This window comes from Maniola jurtina, chromosome Z (assembly GCF_905333055.1).
Source record: "Maniola jurtina chromosome Z, ilManJurt1.1, whole genome shotgun sequence".
Classification (NCBI taxonomy): Eukaryota; Metazoa; Arthropoda; class Insecta; order Lepidoptera; family Nymphalidae; genus Maniola; species Maniola jurtina.
In genome coordinates, this window is record NC_060058.1 from 13,638,918 (window position 1) to 13,657,311 (window position 18,394).

Here is an 18,394-nt window from a genome sequence, read left to right on the forward strand (position 1 = left end):
TACAGGTGTCTGTACTGACTCGCGGGAAAGAATAACAATTACACCTGTCACTTTAGAGTTTAGAGATTTACACAACACAAGTGTAAATTAAAAATTTATAACACCCCCGACAAGTGACGGTTACAGTAACTAGAAAAAAGCTGATAACTTTCAAACGGCTGAACCGATTTTCTTGGATGATAGCTAAGAACACTCTCGATCAAGACACCTTTCAAACAAAAAAAACTAAATTAAAATCGGTTCATTCGTTTAGGCGCTACGATGCCACAGACAGATACACAGATACACACGTCAAACTTATAACACCCCTCTTTTTGGGTCGGGGGTTAAAAATTAACCACAATGTCAATTTGTATTGATTGTATTGAATTGTATTTTTTTCTTTAATTTTATCTATCTAACAAATAAACCTGATGTTATGACAGTTTATCGAGCGGTTGTGAAACAGGCGCTAAGTAAATAAAATTAATATATAGTCTATAGATTTAAAATAGCACAACAGTTATCGTTTTTAACCGGATCTATGTCTGTGATCGTTATATTAATATCGTCTTATTTTCTGGTTTTGTTCACTAACCTTAATGTAAGTGGCATAAAGCTTCTTGTCCGGCGATGAATCAACCCCAGCCAAAAGTTGCCAAACTATACCCCTGAAGTGATGGGGTACTCCTTGCCGCACCATATCGCGGACGAACTGGTTGCGGCGTCGCCACTCCGACTCCCAGTTGCTGACGAGTCTTCCCCATTGAGTCCACAAGTCCTCCTCACCATTGCTCCCCAATCTAGCTTCTTCGGGGCTGTGACTTGTGGCTGGGGGTGTCAAACGAGGTTGTTTAACCAGGTGGCCAAACATTGTTTTTTTTATAATCCTAATCACACTGATATTAACAAGTGTAAATTAAGAATTTATAACCCCCCCGACAAGTGAACGTTACAGTAACTAGAAAAGAGCTGATAACTTTCAAACGGCTGAACCGATTTTCTTGGATTATAGCTAAGAACACTCTTGATCAAGCCACCTTTCAAACAAAAAAAAACTAAATTAAAATCGGTTCATTCGTTTAGGAGCTACGATCGCGTCAAACTTATAAAACCCTTTTTTATTGGGTCGGGGGTTAAAAAGAAAGACAAAGTGGTCAGGAAAGCAGTTATCTCTTTAAGAGATCTCTACCAGTGACACATGGCAGTGCCAGAGGTTGTAAAGTGAGTAGAATAGGTACAACAAAGATAAGCTAAATATGTATTCATGAAAAAAAGCTTAATAGATAGTACTATTCAATCCCTCCACTCCTCTTTATCTTAAATAACGATTTGAGTACCTATGTGATACACACTCCGTTTCGCTTCGTTCTCAAAATAATCTACGGCTGAAAATACCTACACACTCCTCGTCCTAATATGCTAACACTCGTATTCACAAACGTTACCATGAGGTCTCATAGTGGGCTCGAACGCATAGGGTACAGAAATCTTATTCATAAACAACACTTGAGGGTCGGCCGACACTATGCGTCCGTCAAGACGAGCGCTCAGGAAAAGTAGCTCGCTAGCTATTTTAAGCTGCGTACAGACCGGCCCAACGAACGCCCTACGATGGATATTTATCGTTCGCTAGCGTTGGCTTCCGCACGCGCGTTGGAGTTCGTTAATACATCCATATACATTTAGAGCTCGAACGAACGTTCGTTGGCACTTGATTCCGGTTCTTTTCTCTTTCATTCGCAATTTAATCATGGACGACGACGACATCATTATAATTGCTAGTTTTATAAACCAAAACGAGTTAGCAAGAACAAGAAAAAATAAACGATAAGAAATATCCAAGTAATTATCAAATTGGACGTCTACACGCTACGCACTCTTGCTTCAACTGAGCGTTCGTTCGTTGGCCTTCGGCGACCGTCCAAACAGAGTTCGATCAAATAGCTCGATTTCTTTGATGTTACCGCCACGCTTCGGATCGCCGGCACACGCCAACGAGCGATCGTTGGCATTCGCTAAGCCGTCCAGATTGCAGCAACGAAGGTCAACGAAACCCGTTCGTTGGCGTTCGTTTGGCCGGTCTGTACGCAGCATTAACCTACGCATAGCAAACGTCAAACAGTAGTCAAACTAATAACAGGTACCTACCTAATATAGGTTATGTTTGATTGTTTTTGCGTTTTTTAAGGGTAAGTACTTACTTACCCCATTTTCGGTCAAGATATACTGTAAGGACATGCTAGGAATTTAATTTGTAATGTAAAGAAGACAACGAAACTAGATTTTTAATACAGCTAAAAGAAAGAAGATATAAAACCTTATCAACTACAAATTAATAAATTGTCTTGAGTAATGTCAGTGGATTTTTTTGTGACGTTTGTATCTATTATCTGACCTGTCAGTCGACTCGAGTGAAGTTGCGACACAACGGTAACCAATCACAGCGGTCCATTTAATGCTATACGTCCGCGTAGCAAAGAGTCCTTTAAGTATTGTTTATGAAATAAATAGCTTGGCATAACGAACGCAAAGCAAAACATCGTACTTAGCATAGCATTGCTGCTTCCCTCAAGCAAGTAACGTTTGTGAATACGGGTGTAAATCATTGTCTATTTTCAAAACGAAACTGAAACTATTCTATTTATCCTCAATTTGAAGTGTTTAAATTATTATTACATACATACATACATTATGTGTATTTAATTTATTTAATTAGTACACCCCTTCCACTTTCTTTAATTTTTATTATATCCTTTACTCTAAGGTTGCCTGGAAGAGATCGCTATTTTAGCATTAGCGAAAAGGTCGCATATTGTACAAAAATCTATATTTTTAATACATTTCTATGTTTTGGTGTACAATAAAGAATATTTTGCTTTTACTTTATGTTACTATTTAGACTTTATTTAGATAAATATATCGCAATGTTCGCTTAGCAATAACTGAGCCTTAAAGTATATAATAGCAATAATTATGTGTTAGTATAGGTAGTATAGTTATAAGTATAAGTTATAAATAGTACCTATATTTGAAGAGCATTACAAGTTTAACAATTATTTGACACGAACAAAGTTTTACAATCGCAGTAGCTGCACTAGTTTCACTAAAGACCTCGGTAATCACGCATGTTACAACATTATAAATTGTATTATTGCATTATACGGGTATTTAGTTTGTATAATAATGATAGCTCACCCAAAACAAAAGTTAGAAAATGAATTGAATTGTTCCATCTTATTACATCACGAATGTTTTCACGATTTCAATTGAAACAAGTATAAATGTTCTATGAAACATTTCTCATCGGAAATAGCGTGACAGCAGTTGCAATAAAAGTGCAATAATTTCAACCGTTCCATAAAAGTAGATATATTAAATGTAATTAATTAAAATTTAACTACAGAGTTATTGTCACTTGTTCCACTGTTAATTAACTTAACCTTATTAGCGTAGAGGTTGAGATATCGGTTTGCTAATCAGAGGGCGCGAGGTTCGATCCCGCGGGCACGCAACGCAAACTTGTCGCAATTATGTGCTACTAGCTGATGCCCGCGACTTCGTTCGCGTGGATGTAGTTTTTTAAAAATCCCGTGGTAACTCTTTGATGTTTCGGGATAAAAAGTAGCCTATGTGCTAATCCAGAGTATAATCTATCTCCATCATAAATTTCAGCCCAATCCGTCCAGTAGTTTTTGCGTGAAGGAGTAATAAACATACACATACACACACACATAAAAACTTTCGCCTTTATAATATTAGTGTGATGTATAACTAGCTTTATTGGTGAAGAAAAACACGGTGAGAAAAGCATTTCTGAGAGTTCTCCATTATGCTCTCAAAGGTGTGCGAAGTTTACCAATCTGCACTTGGGCAGCGTGGAATACCAAACCTTTCTTATTCTGAGATGGGGTTCTGATGATGATAATGGTGAATACTATACTTAGTTAATTATAGATTATTTAATACAGTCTAGCAAAAAACTTTCGCTAGTGCTTTTGCTAGCATGAATATTTAATTAGCTAAGTGTATTTGCTCTCGTCTCCGAAGTAGTATAAAAAATCATAATGAGCCAAAATGTCCAGTGGTCTGCAATAACTTCTGCACTTTCATACGGAAGTTTTTTCTTAATATATGTATGTGAGTTAGCCCAAACAGTATTTCTGTGTGCTGTGTACCTACCTATTCATAACGTAACTCGGGCACTACTCGTCAAATTAAAATTGCTTTAGTGGAAAATCTCTTTGTAAAGCCTTTGAGCTGGGGCTTCAAAATTTAAATATTGAATCACATTAAAAATGTGCGCCGTAAAACACAGCTAGCATAACCCTATTCAAACCCTAAGAGCAGGGCCGGCTCGGAACAGTTTTGCTGGTGACATTCTTCTCCTTACGCACTCAAATCCGTGAAAATACGGATATAAAAAACTCAAACCGAAGTTGTAAACACAAATCCGATCTCTGATCCAAATCCAAGCTATCCAGTAAACATTTTGACATATTTACGTCATATTTCCGATTTGAATCCGAGGCACATCCGAGATATTTTCACGGATGACGGAGAGAACTCGGATGATGGAAGTCAGAGCTGGTACGTTAGCTACCATACAAATAGTTCTAAGACTACCTCGGAACGTATTTTTACGGATTCGGATCAGATGCAGTGCGTAATCGCCCTTCTTTTGTATAATTTTATTTTTAAATATTTTATATTTCAAAAAACTCAAACTGAAACCGAGAAAGTAGAAAAAGTATCATAATAATTAGTGTACTAGCAGGAGCGCAGCGAGCTATCTTTTTAATAACATGAATAAGAATAAGAGCTACATTATAATAGTAATATATCTGAGATGTGAAAATTGCATGGCACTCGCAAGCTGATAAATTTCGAGCGGTGCGAGCGTTAAGGTTTTTAGATATTTGTGTTAAATAGAAAAAAAAGTGTTATACCTAAACTAAAGCGAGTTACATTCATAATTGCACAAGTGCGCGAAGCGAGCGTAATTTTTTTCTTGCTTTAAGAGGCTTAGCGTTTCGGTACGATGCCGTGTAGAAACCAAAGGTGTATAAGTTTAATAAAACACTTTCAGGTTAGCCCACTTCCATCTTAGACTGCATCATCACTTACCACCAGGTGAGATTGCAGTCAAACGTTTACTTGTAGGCTAATCTGAATAATAATAAAAAATCGCCTTCTGTATATCTTTCGCCTTTTCGCCTGTCGCCTTTCATTCGCATCGTTATGTTAGCAAAATTTTATTATTAAATTTTCTAAGGGAGATTCTGAGGCTTGCTATTGGAAAATATCGAACATCAATATTATTCACCATGCAATCATATATTACTCAAAAGTTATAAAAAAACTAATATAGAAAAGGGCGCCAATCCTAGGCAACATTTGATAGGAACACTTACCTAATATATTTTCTATGACACTCGAGATTAAAAATTCCAAAACACTTTTACTCGATTCACTTTTTGAACTCATCTCAAGTTATAAAGTAAGGCTAAAACGTATAACCACATTATCCTAAATCTTTACTATCGCCGTGTAATGAGATAAAGATAACGGGTCGTATACAATAACGAAAGTGGCACAACTCAAATGATTTAATATTTTAAGCTTGAATTAGGTCAGTTGGATAGCTAAAATCTGTTTTCAATTTTGATGGTGATGTTATTTTCAATAACAAGTGTAAATTAAAAATTTATAACACCCCCCGACAAGTGAAGGTTACAGTAACTAGAAAAGAGCTGATAACTTTCAAACGGCTGAACCGATTTTCTTGAATTATAGCTAAGAACACTCTCGATCAAGCCACCTTTCAAACAAAAAAAAACTAAATTAAAATCGATTCATTTGTTTAGGAGCTACGATGCCACAGACAGATACACAGATACACAGATACACAGATACACACATCAAACTTATAACACCCCTCTTTTTGGATCGGGGGTTAAAACTGACATTTTTTAAAAATAAATAAGACCAGCGTTGATATTGCAAAAACAAGAAAACTTATAACACACACGAACAATGAAAAGAAAGTTACAATATATATTTGCATATATTATAACAAACTATAAACCGCGATGTTATGTAATAGGAGCCTTTTGTGAAAAAAATAATTTGACTGGCATAATATGTTTTAATTACAGATTTGTTATAATTTAATATAAAGTTTTGAGTTACACCACTTTCGTTACATAATATACATATTATGCGACGTATCTATGAGTCTAACTAGACATAGGTATGAACAGTTTTCGAACGTAGTAAATTTATTTTGCAAGCAATGCAATTCTAAAATTGCGCATAAAAGTAAATGTAAGGTAATAAGTAAATATAAGAAACGCAACGCATGTCGCAAGGCTCACACTAAATGCAAGTATTTATGTCGATACCTAAACTTAAACGAGTCAAATGACGGCGTAGATATCTAAACTTGAATTAACGTGTCATAACATGGTCATAACTATACTAGAGTACGCTTTGCACATGGTAGTAAAAATTTTTGAATCTAAAATTTATCCGATCTAAACACATAGCAAGCGAGAGCGTGGCGTTTCATACGTAAGAATATGAACCAGGATTTTTAAGTATATGAAATTTAGCTAAATAAAGTTATCAAGTTTTTTTCTATGGTATCAGTTATCATCAGTACTGTTTTTGCTAGCATTCTAATTACACCCTGTATCGTAAATAATAATAACAACGCGCAGATTCGTGGCCAGGGTTCTTATTTTATTTAATTATTTATTTAAACATCTCTATTGCTTAATATTATGACAAAGAATACAAGTGTAAATTAAAAATTTATAACAGCCCCCGACAAGTGAAGGTCAGTAACTAAAAAAGAGCTGATAACTTTCAAAGGGCTGAACCGATGTTTTTATATTATAGCTAAGAACCCTCTCTATCAAGACACCTTTCAAACAAAAAACAAAATTAAAATCGGTTCATTAGTTTAGGAGCTACGATACCACAGACAGATACAGATACACACGTCAAACTTATAACACCCCTCTTTTTGGGTCGGGAGTTAAAAATACAGGAGGGACTTAAAAACAAAGGGCAACCTTATCACTACTATATTATGATCTCTTCCAGGTAACCCATATTTAAGAACTTATAGAATTGTAAGACAAGGAGTCGCAATGCAACTATACAATTAAATACATAGGTATACACAAACATACACTCTAATAGGTACATAGTATAACATACGTTATATATACATATATTATATAAATATATATTATGATAACATAGGTATATATCTTATTTTGTGATGCCAACTATAAATCGCAATGTTTGAAACTATGAATGTTTAAACCAATGCTCACCTGAGCTGAGTGACACTTGTGACGTGTTCGAGCTCTTGCGACTGTGCCCTTTTATCAATGAGGGGGACTTGACGTCCGCCTCGATCCTTCTGTTCTCTTCCTCCAGTTTGGCTAGCAGCGTCAGCTCGGGAGAGACAACCACCCCAGACACGGGTGTGGAGCAGCCTGTCAATGCACACAAACACGTATCACATCACATCATACAAACAAACATTTGATTCGAAAACAGAATCCTGGATGGATTCTGTTACAGGTCTTTCAAAGAATGAATTTTTTTATAAATATTTATAACCTGACATGAAAATTGGTAATTATTTAGGCTCACAACATCTCGGGCAGCATGTGTTTAAGTATATGACACGGTTATAATTAATATATTTTGTCAATGTGTTCATGTTTCTTGTTATTTGTACACTTTGTTAAAGAGAGCCCTACTTTCTTATTGGCATCCTCATGTGACAATTTTATTACATATATCGTAATTCGTAAATACTTAGAGGAAAGGGGCACACGATCAATCGATCAATGATCTGTCAACCGTATATTTACTTTTCGCAACCCTCTTCAAATTTCACGTAGGTATATATGTATTTTGTTTTCTTGTAGGTGCTTGAAGAACGATGATAATATACCTACCTACCTATACTATAGGAGTATTTCTCATTTTTTTTATAAAAATCATAAAATGTTCATAAGATTGTTACGCAGAGTCAACTTTTTAAATGTAAAAACTTTATACTTGCGAATGGATTTAATATGATTAATCAGTAACTAAAACTAAAATCTAAGGTAAATTCTAAAAATACATCGCTTGTTGTCCATTTTAGTTGGTGGGTGAAACTGTAAGCGGTGGTTAGGTTATGTAGGTTACGGAGTTAAATGCAATGCAGGCGTTTATATAAAGTGCAAGGTTTGAAGTGGAATGAGAATTTCTGTCTTCCTTCTTTCTCGAACATGTATATTATTAGGTAGAAGAGAGAGAAAAAATATATTGAAGCAACCTCGATAAATGCTAAAATAATGTTGATAGCGAACTACCAGGCATGACAAAAAAACTGCTTTTAAAAAATAAATTTCGTATTCTACCAAAGGCAAATTTTAAAACTATTTGATAAATTAAATTAAATACGCTTTTGAATCTTAAAATTACGTCATTATACTCAGAAGCAAAATGCTTTTATGCAAACTTTTAAGTATCTACTCGTTCCACCATTATTCCTCTCAGTGTGCAAAAGTCTATAAAATAATTAAATAAACCTTAAAACAATAAAATTGTACTCGCAGGTACTTTGGCAACATCTAATGATGATCATAAAAATATAACTGTGAAACTAATTTACTAACAATTCACAAAATAAAGTCGTCTAGTCTTATGTTAAAGACTCCAACTAGACTATTACAATCTCTATTTGCAGTATTTGGACTCTTATCTGTTTTCCTAGATCGCGTTATACATATATACAAGTCCGGATAAGCAGTCAGGCAGACCGAAATCCTCACAATCGTTAGTATGTTAGTAATCAAACAAACCGTCAGGAAATCCGACAGGCGAGTCAGTGCTACCAGCAGGAGAACGGCTGGCAGCAGCGGCTTCCCCGGCTTCCACGTCCACCTTCATGTTGAACCCGCGGCCATTAAGTGGTGAATATCGGCCATGTGCCCGCCCGCGATCAAGTCTCTCTGCTACAATCCAACTTCGTCAGACCCACAGGTTCACAGATTGTGACTTTCAGAAGGCCCTCTTAAGAGCCGGAAGCACTAGACGCTAATCATAGTTCATAGATTTCATAAAACGTAAACTGATTGAAAACTCCTATTACAATGTGAAGGATTATTTAACTGGTAAGAAAGCTTGGGAACGAGTTGCCAAACAGCTTGGATAGTTCTAATAAGTACAAGTGATTTTGTAAAGTGGTGATTAAAAAAAAAGAATACCCGTCTGAGTTTTTTGTAGGCTCTTCTCAGACTTGGGCGCGTTTGGAACCCTCATAGCTTTAGTTTTAAGTTAACGTTCTTAATTATCACCACTACATCATTGTTTGACAATTAGTGTACAGAAGTACCCAATTTTAATAAATGACTTTGGCTTTGTCCCGGAATGTTAGTTCTGTATCTTTATTTATAAAAGGAGTTAATTAAGAGATTGGTATATAAGGTATGGATTGAGCCAGTGGGTCTAGAAATTTTAGGTTTTGTATGTTTTTATAGATCGGTTAAGAATTTTATAAAATTCCACACGAGAGAAAAAAGTTATTTAAAATCTATCTGCATATTCGTAGATCTTTTAGATTAAGTACATACTTTTATTAGTCTCTAGAAATGTTTGCGGTAAATATTAGTTTTTTCAATAAGTATAAGAAATCTGTATCTTGCTATTTTAATGAACGAATGACTATTTTCTTAAGCATTATTTTAACGTAACGTCAGGGAGAAAACTGTTTTGACTGTTAGGGGTTCTATCGTATTCCAGGAGGTCTCAGAGGCAATTAATTAGCAGAGACACCCTTATCAATTTACCATTTCTATGTTCTTTTTATCTTGAATTCATAAATTTCATGAATTGAAAAATCTTCTTATTATTATAATTATGCTTGTTTGGGGTTGCAGCCAGCTCAATTAAAAATAATCTCCTCTATGAATCATTGTAGTACTTATGTGGCTGTATACCTACCTACATAATAAATATATAACTCCAAGTGATTTATGAATGACAACTCTAATGTTCAACGAAAACTATTACTATACCTATGGTAAATTCTATTTCGGTTCATATTTACTAAGCCAATACCAAAAATGAGATATTTTAAAAGTGCACCCATGCATTTGGAGAGCGTTTAACATATGTATGATAAAATGGTATGATGTAAGGATTCAGAAGCACAATCACCGTTGGTAAATGAAGGTACGTATAGTTGAAAAAATAACAAACTGGCATGCCAAATGGACATAAAAAGGGCGCGTCAAAAGCAAACTATGTATTTATTTGGTATTTATAATACGACTCCTGAACGTCATTTGTTCTGATCATCAGCAACAAATATTGGTGCCTAAAGTTGCCTTCAAATTACAAAAATATAATATATATATTTTATTATATTCCGTAGTTTGAAATCAACTTTATAGCAAAAAATATATTTCTATCTAATTTAACGGCAGTGGTCTCTCCGTCACTCGCTTTATAACACAATCGTAGTTTGGTAATCATTTGTATATTAACCTATCAAACTTGATGTAATTTTGTAGAAATTAATACCTTTATGACTGTGGTTTTCCAGGTTTCCGTAAAATAACTATAGTTTTATAATTACACGGCTTTAAAAATTTGTATGTAAATCCTTTAGACGAGTAACTTTAAAACTGATTGTAACGGAAATCTGGAAAAGCATAGACGTTCCCAGAACGTATCTACTTATGGAGTTTGATTATTTAGTATTAAAATGAGAGCCAAACTACGTTAGTTTAGAGCGCGCAACAAATAAACCCCTATTAAGTTCTGATTCAAATAAGTACTTACAGAGATGTTTAAGTGGATACTAATTAAGCCGTCGGAGCAAGCCTTTCTCCGGGGAAATTACACGGTTTAAAATGCTAGACATTCAAATTCCCACAAATTCCCGTGGCATTTTCAATGCCAGATCATGCACAGCACGGGAGAGCATAACAGACTCGTAATAATTTTAACGCGGGACAAAATTGCCGAGGGATTTGGAGATACACGATGAGATCGTATTTCGCGTTTGTTTAAACGGAACCGTGTAGGTGAAAGTTGCAATACGCGCGGCAGTCTGCCGACCACTAACCATGAAGGCCGGCCGTCACATCGGCATCGCAGCAAGCGCGCGCACCATCCTAATTCCCAAATGATATAATAAAACGTTAACAGTATACCTATGACTAACAATAATAATGAACCCACTTTACACTACATTTTAGGGAATGATTTCGTAAAGTATTCTTTTGTTACAATTCGAGCCATTGCATTGAATAGTTTTTTAGCTCATTGGCATATAAAATACTTAACATTATTTAAGTTTCAAAAGTGACCGCAAAATAAGTTTAAAACAAAAAAGCTTTTTAAGTAATTTTTTTTTATTTATCAATAAAAACCGGCTAAGTGCGAGTCAGACTCGCGCACTAAGGGTTCCGTACTCGGGTATTTTTCCAACATTTTGCATGATAAAACAAAAACTATGATACATAAAAATAAATGAAAATCTGTTTTAGAATGTGCAGGTAAAGCCCTTTCATATGATACCCCACTTGGTTAGTTATCTTACTTTGAAAATTGAAACACATTTAATTTTTTTTTCTGTGATGTAACCACAAATTCACGGTTTTCGGATTTATTCCTTTACTTGTGCTATAAGACCTACCTACCTGCCAAATTTTATGATTCTAGGTCAACGGGAAGTACCCTATAGGTTTTCTTGACAGACACGACGGACGGACAGACGGACGGACAGACAGACAGACAGACACACAGACAGATTCCTTTACTTGTGCTATAAGACCTACCTACCTGCCAAATTTCATGATTCTATGTCAACGGCAAGTACCCTATAGGTTTTCTTGACAGACACGACGGACGGACGGACAGACGGATAGACAGACAGACAGACAGTCAACAGAGTGGTCCTATAAGGGTTCTGTTTTTCTTTTTGAGGAGATACGGAACCCTAAAAACACTGAAAATTATTAGTGATAAAAACAAAATATATACGCTGAACACGACTATCCTATTACATATAATTATGTTAAATAAGGTAGTTTCAGTACCCGCCTTGTTGTGTATTTTTGAAAAGTAGTCATAAAAACAAAGCGAGCCAAAAGCTGCACTGCTATCATGGCTTATCAGAGAGATCCAATATCCACCTCCCACCTCCATCAGACACTCAATGAAGTCATACCTAAATACCTAATGCCATCCAAATTACACGTGTCTGCATACTTTTAACTTAATTAACCTTATAAACCTTAGTAAACAAATTTCGACGGAATAACAACATACAAATAGCAACCTATGAAAAGCTTCAAAAATAGATACTGCTCATTAATCAAAACTGAACTATAATATTATCTAAGTGAGCTACCTGTACGCTTCAAAATATGTGAAGACAATGCAGGTACTTTGTAACTATTGTAGTTAGGTATCAATCTTTTACGTTTACAGCGCTTACAATATTTTTTTACGTTTGCTTTGTATATTATTCTTTTTTATTTTTAAAGAAAGTCTGAAAACTAGATCATTAAGTAAAAAAATATAGGGAATATTAAACAAATTTCAATTATTATAAGTTCGACATTTCAAATGCGCCGGCGCCATATTTATGTGGCCATCGTATTTTGTAGATAAAAACTTTTAGAACAAACAACTTTTTCGCTCGGATTGCATTTTACTGTTTTAATTTTTGAAGAAAACCTTTAAAAGTGTATGAATCACGTAAAAAATAAGCAGAATAGTAAAGAAATTTCCAAGTTAATAATATGTTGTTATAAAGACAATATGGCGTACTAGGCAGATTTTAAAGATGGCAATGGTTTTCACGTTCGAAGCAAAATTACTATCAATAATATCTTCTTCTTCTTTGTCGTTACACTCTTGGCAGAGCGGTCGTGGTCATCATGAAGTGACGTTTTGGGGGGCAGATGTTACACGCCTCACGAGCATTCGCCACTTCTCCCATTATCAATAATATACTGATAGTTTAATCTACACTGTACAATTTTTCGGGAGATTTTTTAATTAAGTAATGGATGGTAATAAATGTGACATTTTTTAGTCTTTTCTTCTTGGTTTAAAGGATGATTGGATAATAATCTAACTTCGAAAAGTGCACGTGCACTGACAAATAATCTCACACGGTTAACAAGTAACCATGAAAGTTTATATTCGATTCTATTTTAATATAATTTCTAATTTACTTACCGCAACGGAAACAGTTTATGAATTGCATAAGATGCGGCATTGCAAGTTTTTCTACACTCAAATTTAAAGAAAAAGTGTGCCACTCGGCGCTAATTAGAATAATCAGTAGCCGCGATGACGGAACAACCCTCGACTGAATTCAGTTATAGTACATAACAGGTTAAAATTGCGATCGGGACGAAATGCCCCGCACACCCGCACATCCCCCCGCCATTGCCATCTTAACCTATCGCGTAATATTGCATTTGATTGGTTTTCCTATGTTACATTTGAAATATTTAGATGAATCTTGAACTAAAATTGATTATAATAATTTCCTTTGCATTTTCCAAATGTAAAATTTGAAATAAATAGGTGTAATTTTTTATTTTTAGTTCTGAAATAGGTATTTACTCGTACATATTAAAACAGGATACGGAAAAAAGTTGTAAAGAGTACCTATCTACTAAATATTAAATGCAAAAGAACGGAACGTGTTACTATTTAGGTACCTGCCTGCTGGAACTTAGGTTTTTATAAGCAACTAGCTGATGCCCGCGACTTCGTTCGCGTGGATGTAGTTTTTTTTAAAATCCCGTGGGAACTCTTTTATTTTCCGGGAAAAAAGTAGCCTATGTGCTAATCCAGAGTATAATCTATCTCCATTCTAAATTTCAGCCCAATCCGTCCAGTAGTTTTTGCGTGAAGGAGTAACAAACATACACACACACACATACAAACTTTCGCCTTTATAATATTAGTGTGACTACTTAGTTAATGTCTGGCATGCGTTGCAATGATTCGCGCGCAACTTATTCTTATTGTGCGTTGATGTTACGTTGTCAGCAGCCTTTACGCAAGTCCCAACAACAACTGTACAAGGCTGAGTTAACAATCGGATTAACGATGAGCAATTGAAAATAAACAGGCAGCCAAACATTAATTTTCAATATGAGAATATTCTATACGAATACTACGAATTTTCCTCAATGGAAATTTAAAAACGATTGATTCCCGACTTCAAAAGTTCCGTTCAACTTTTTAAAATTAATGATTTTAAATATCGGCTTCTCGGTGCTTTTGAGTCTGCTAATATGAGAACATATAATATGAATTTGGCTTCAATAAGTAGATTCGTGGGTGTGACCAGACGGGGCGTAAGTATAACACTAAACATTCATTTATTGGAAAGTATTTCCAGGTCATTGGTCTATTATTTAGTAGGTTAAATTAAAATTGTAAGGATATTTTTGGTAAAAACTCAAAGTTAGAATATAGGTTAGTATCTAAAAACTATTCATAAATAATGTTCAACGACAATGTTAGTTCTAAGGCGCAACGCACACCGGCCGAGTGAAGTGCATTCTTTCTTCTTTCTTTTCTTTCTTTTTTCTTCTTATGTGTGTGTGTATTTTTCGAACCGCGTTTTTTGATTTAGTATGTATAGAACATAGGTGCAAAACTCAGGGTTAATGCATTGCCTATGATGCAGTATTATTCCCGCGGCACCTAACTACGCAACGTTCGTAGATTTCTAGCGTCAGTCAGATATTTTATTTACGAATACATTGCGAATATTAAATATTAAACAGGTTTTTTACAGGTTTTTTTTGTAATATCTTATCAGTAATCATCAGTAGATACAGTCACCTGTCTTCGTTTTTGCTAGCTTTCTAATTACATCCTGCAGGTATATATTTTTATATTTTTAACCATTATGTGTTTTGGTGCAAAAGACGGCCTCGCGCAATGCGCCCAATAGCGCCCTTTCAGTTTACCTCCAGTTTTGTTTCCAGTATACCAATTCCAACCGTATGTATTTAAAGCTAATTTTAAGCTATTTTCTATTAGATTCAGCTCTAATCCACTCTGTTTGTATGCGCTGCTCCTAAGATTGTCTTGATTTCATAAGGCAATGATGGTGAGATGGTAGGTAGTTCAGAGTTCCGCGTTGTAAAGTGCCACCAATACCAAAGTGACGGATTCGATTTAAAGCTACCTATGAGAGTGTGTGTTTATGTTGACCTATGTACGTCATTGTATAGGCATTGCGACTCCCCGTCTTACTGTTCTGCCTGGAAGAGGTCGCTGTAGTGATAAGGTCGCCTTTTGTTTTTGAGTCTATCCTATATTTTATAACTTTATTTATAATATACTAAACAATAAATAAATAAACTAATTACAAGGAAGTATATACTTGCCTAATTTCTTCACAAATAACTCCGAAAATATAGACTTTATTTGTCTACTAGCCGATGCCCGCGACTTCGCCCGCGTGAATTTAGGTTTTTTGAAATCCCGTGGGAACTCTTTGATTTTCCGGGATAAAAAGTAGCCTATGTGCTAATCCAGGATATTATCTATGTCCATATTGAATTTCAGCCAAATCCGTACAGTGGTTTTTGCGTGAAGGAGTAACAAACATACACACACACACACACACACACATAGCACACACATACAAACTTTCGCCTTTATAATATTAGTGTGATGTGATTGCGTATTGCAACTCAACGGTTAGAGAATATAAGAGAGAAATATATAACGGTTAACCGTATTACCCGACAAACGGTTTACCTTTTGCAACGTATGATTTAACACGCATCGAGATAGCATTGAGCTAGGAATTCCATACTCTCAATCCATATCCTATTATTGTTATAAATGCGAAAGTGTGTCTGTCTGTTTGCTACCTTTTCACGGCTCAACAATTTAATCGATTCTGACGAAATTTGATACAGAGTTAGCTTATATCCCGGAGACGGACATAGGCTACTTTTTATCCCAGAAAATCAAACAGTTTCCGCGGGATTCCTAAAGACCCATCCGCTTAACCGATTTGTATGAAATTTGGTACCGAGGTAGCTTGCGTCCCTGTCATTGACATGGGCAACTCTTTATCCCGGAAAATCAAACAGTTCCCACGGGATCTTTAAAATCCTAAATCCACGCGGACGTAGTCGCGGGCATCCTCTAGTCTAATATATTATCACTTCAACTGCTAAGCTGCAATATCACTCTGTACCCGACATAAACATGTAATACATTCTGAAGTTGCAGCATGACGGTTCGCGCAGGTCATAAACAAACAAAGAGAAGATTAAATGCACAAACCCGGCTGAGATCTGTCTTGTACAAGGCGCAGTCGTACGCCTCGTGTTCAGATTGAACTACTTATTTTGCGCGCACTAAACAATGCAAAATTGTACAGTCAGCAACAAAAATTTTTGTGTGTGGATCCATACGTACAAAAAACAGTGAATTCATACATACAGTCTGTCTGTCTGCTAGCTTTTCACGGCCCATCCATTTAACAGATTTTGTCATTATTTGATACAGAGATAGCTTGCATCCAGAGGAAGGATATAGGCTAATCGGAGTGAGGACGCCCCGAACACCCGCACAGCCACCGCGCTAACCCGATGCGGCATAGCAAGGATGATGTGCGGGTGTGCGGGGCGTCTCCCCGCCTCATACCCTGATTGCCATCTCGACCTGTCGCGTACTATAGTGACACTCGCACTAGATGGTTGAGCCGTTGAGTAGACAACACCACTACATACAGATCAATCGCACAACCCTCTTTTTGGGTTTCGCGGCAGTCGGGTAAAGAGATTGGCCAGAAAAGTGCATGGAACTGATTGTAAGAGTCATGTTTTAACATTTGAACAACTATACATCGTCATGCGTATCGCAGCAGGATTTCATTTGAGAGCACTTTTGGCATACGCTCCAATCAACTCCATATTATGCCACTTCGAACTCGTTTCAATTAATAGGTACTTTGGTGCAGTACATTGACCTTACCTTTTTTACCTTAATTAAGTCTTCATTTCGACGAGTAGAGTAAGTACTTAATCTACATTATTAACCGCCTAACTTATGTAAAACACTAGCTGATGGCCTCGACTTCGTCTGTGTGGATTTAGGTTTTTCGAAATCCCGTGGGAACTCTTTGATTTTCCGGGGAAAAAGTACCCTAAGTGCTAATCCAGGATTTTATCTATCTCTATTCCAAATTTCAGCCAAATCAGTCTAATAATTTTCCCCCTTCCAGGTTAGACCGGATCATCAGTCATCACTTACCAGCGGGTGAGATTGCAGTCAAGGGCTAACATGTAATCAAATAAAAAAATACTTTCATACTTAGTTGCGCAGTTATCTTCTATCTAAATTTAATAAAAGAAAACGTTGATTGGCTGACTGATGGATCACAGCTCAAACTATAGGACCGACCGGGTGTGGCATACAGGTATCTATTATGACATCTACTAAGAAAAAATTTGGAAATTCATCCCATAAGGGAGTAAAATAGGGGTTTGAAATTTGTGAAGTCCACGCGGACGAAGTCGCGGGTTTAAGCTAGTTTAGTGATAGGTACATTTATTTATTTGTTTGCCCATGTTGCTGGTATGAATTCAACTCTCAACTCGTCCGTGTTGCGGCCTCTTAAAATAATTATTTTGTTGAAAAGGTTTTCCCCAGCAGCGTGACTATTGCTGGCGAAAAAACGTGGTCTTTTTTTACGGCTGCACTTTGTATAAAATATTCACAAGCACGTCTAGTCTGACTGAAGGACTTCTCTGAGGTGAAAAAATCGTAAAGAATTTGAAGTGACCTAAACATTAACGGTCTTTCCATCAGTGTGGGACCACCTCCAACCCGTTGGACGCTATCTTTGTATCTATATATGTGGATGGATGAGGAAGGCAAAGGATCGTGTGTGGTGGCGCGCTCTTGGGAAGGTTTATGCCCAGCAGTGGTTGCAAACAGGCTGATTTATTGATTGATTGAAACATTAACACTGAAATTCATAGTCAAGATAGGGGCATCTTTAGAGGGCGATTCAAACGACGTGTGTCCTATTCAATGCATTAAGGTTGTGTATGATGTCGTCTGTATATGCTCGCTCCCAGCGCTTTCCTTACAATAATAGTTCGGTTCACATTTGAAACCAATCTTTTAAACGTTCCTAAACAAAATGTTCAAATATTATTATCGTTGGTCAACTGTACAAACTGCAATCTAAGTTTTTTCTTGAATTCATGTGTTTATTGTTTCCTCGCAAATGGGAGAAAAGTACTACACAAGTCTCGGCCGAAAGAGCAATTAGCACCCAAGTGTAGTTTTAAAAGACTGGGTTGTCACGTCATACTTTCAAAAT

The 18,394-nt window shown here is 36.1% G+C and overlaps 1 protein-coding gene across 5 annotated transcripts in view; it reads right to left on the reverse strand.

Moving 5' to 3' along the window:
* Nucleotides 1-18,394, reverse strand: part of LOC123880620 (ecotropic viral integration site 5 ortholog) — a 53,510-nt gene that overhangs the window by 19,547 nt on the left and 15,569 nt on the right. For 2 of the 5 annotated variants that reach the window (XM_045928822.1, XM_045928825.1), the window contains exons 3-5: nucleotides 8,856-9,008; nucleotides 7,326-7,490; nucleotides 578-810 (exon numbers count right to left, since the gene is read on the reverse strand). In XM_045928822.1, the coding sequence (XP_045784778.1) occupies nucleotides 578-810; nucleotides 7,326-7,490; nucleotides 8,856-9,008 (551 nt within the window). Of the gene's footprint in view, nucleotides 1-577; nucleotides 811-7,325; nucleotides 7,491-8,855; nucleotides 9,009-13,251; nucleotides 13,370-18,394 lie in introns of those variants that run through there. The other 3 variants (XM_045928823.1, XM_045928824.1, XM_045928826.1) reach the window with 3 other exon arrangements.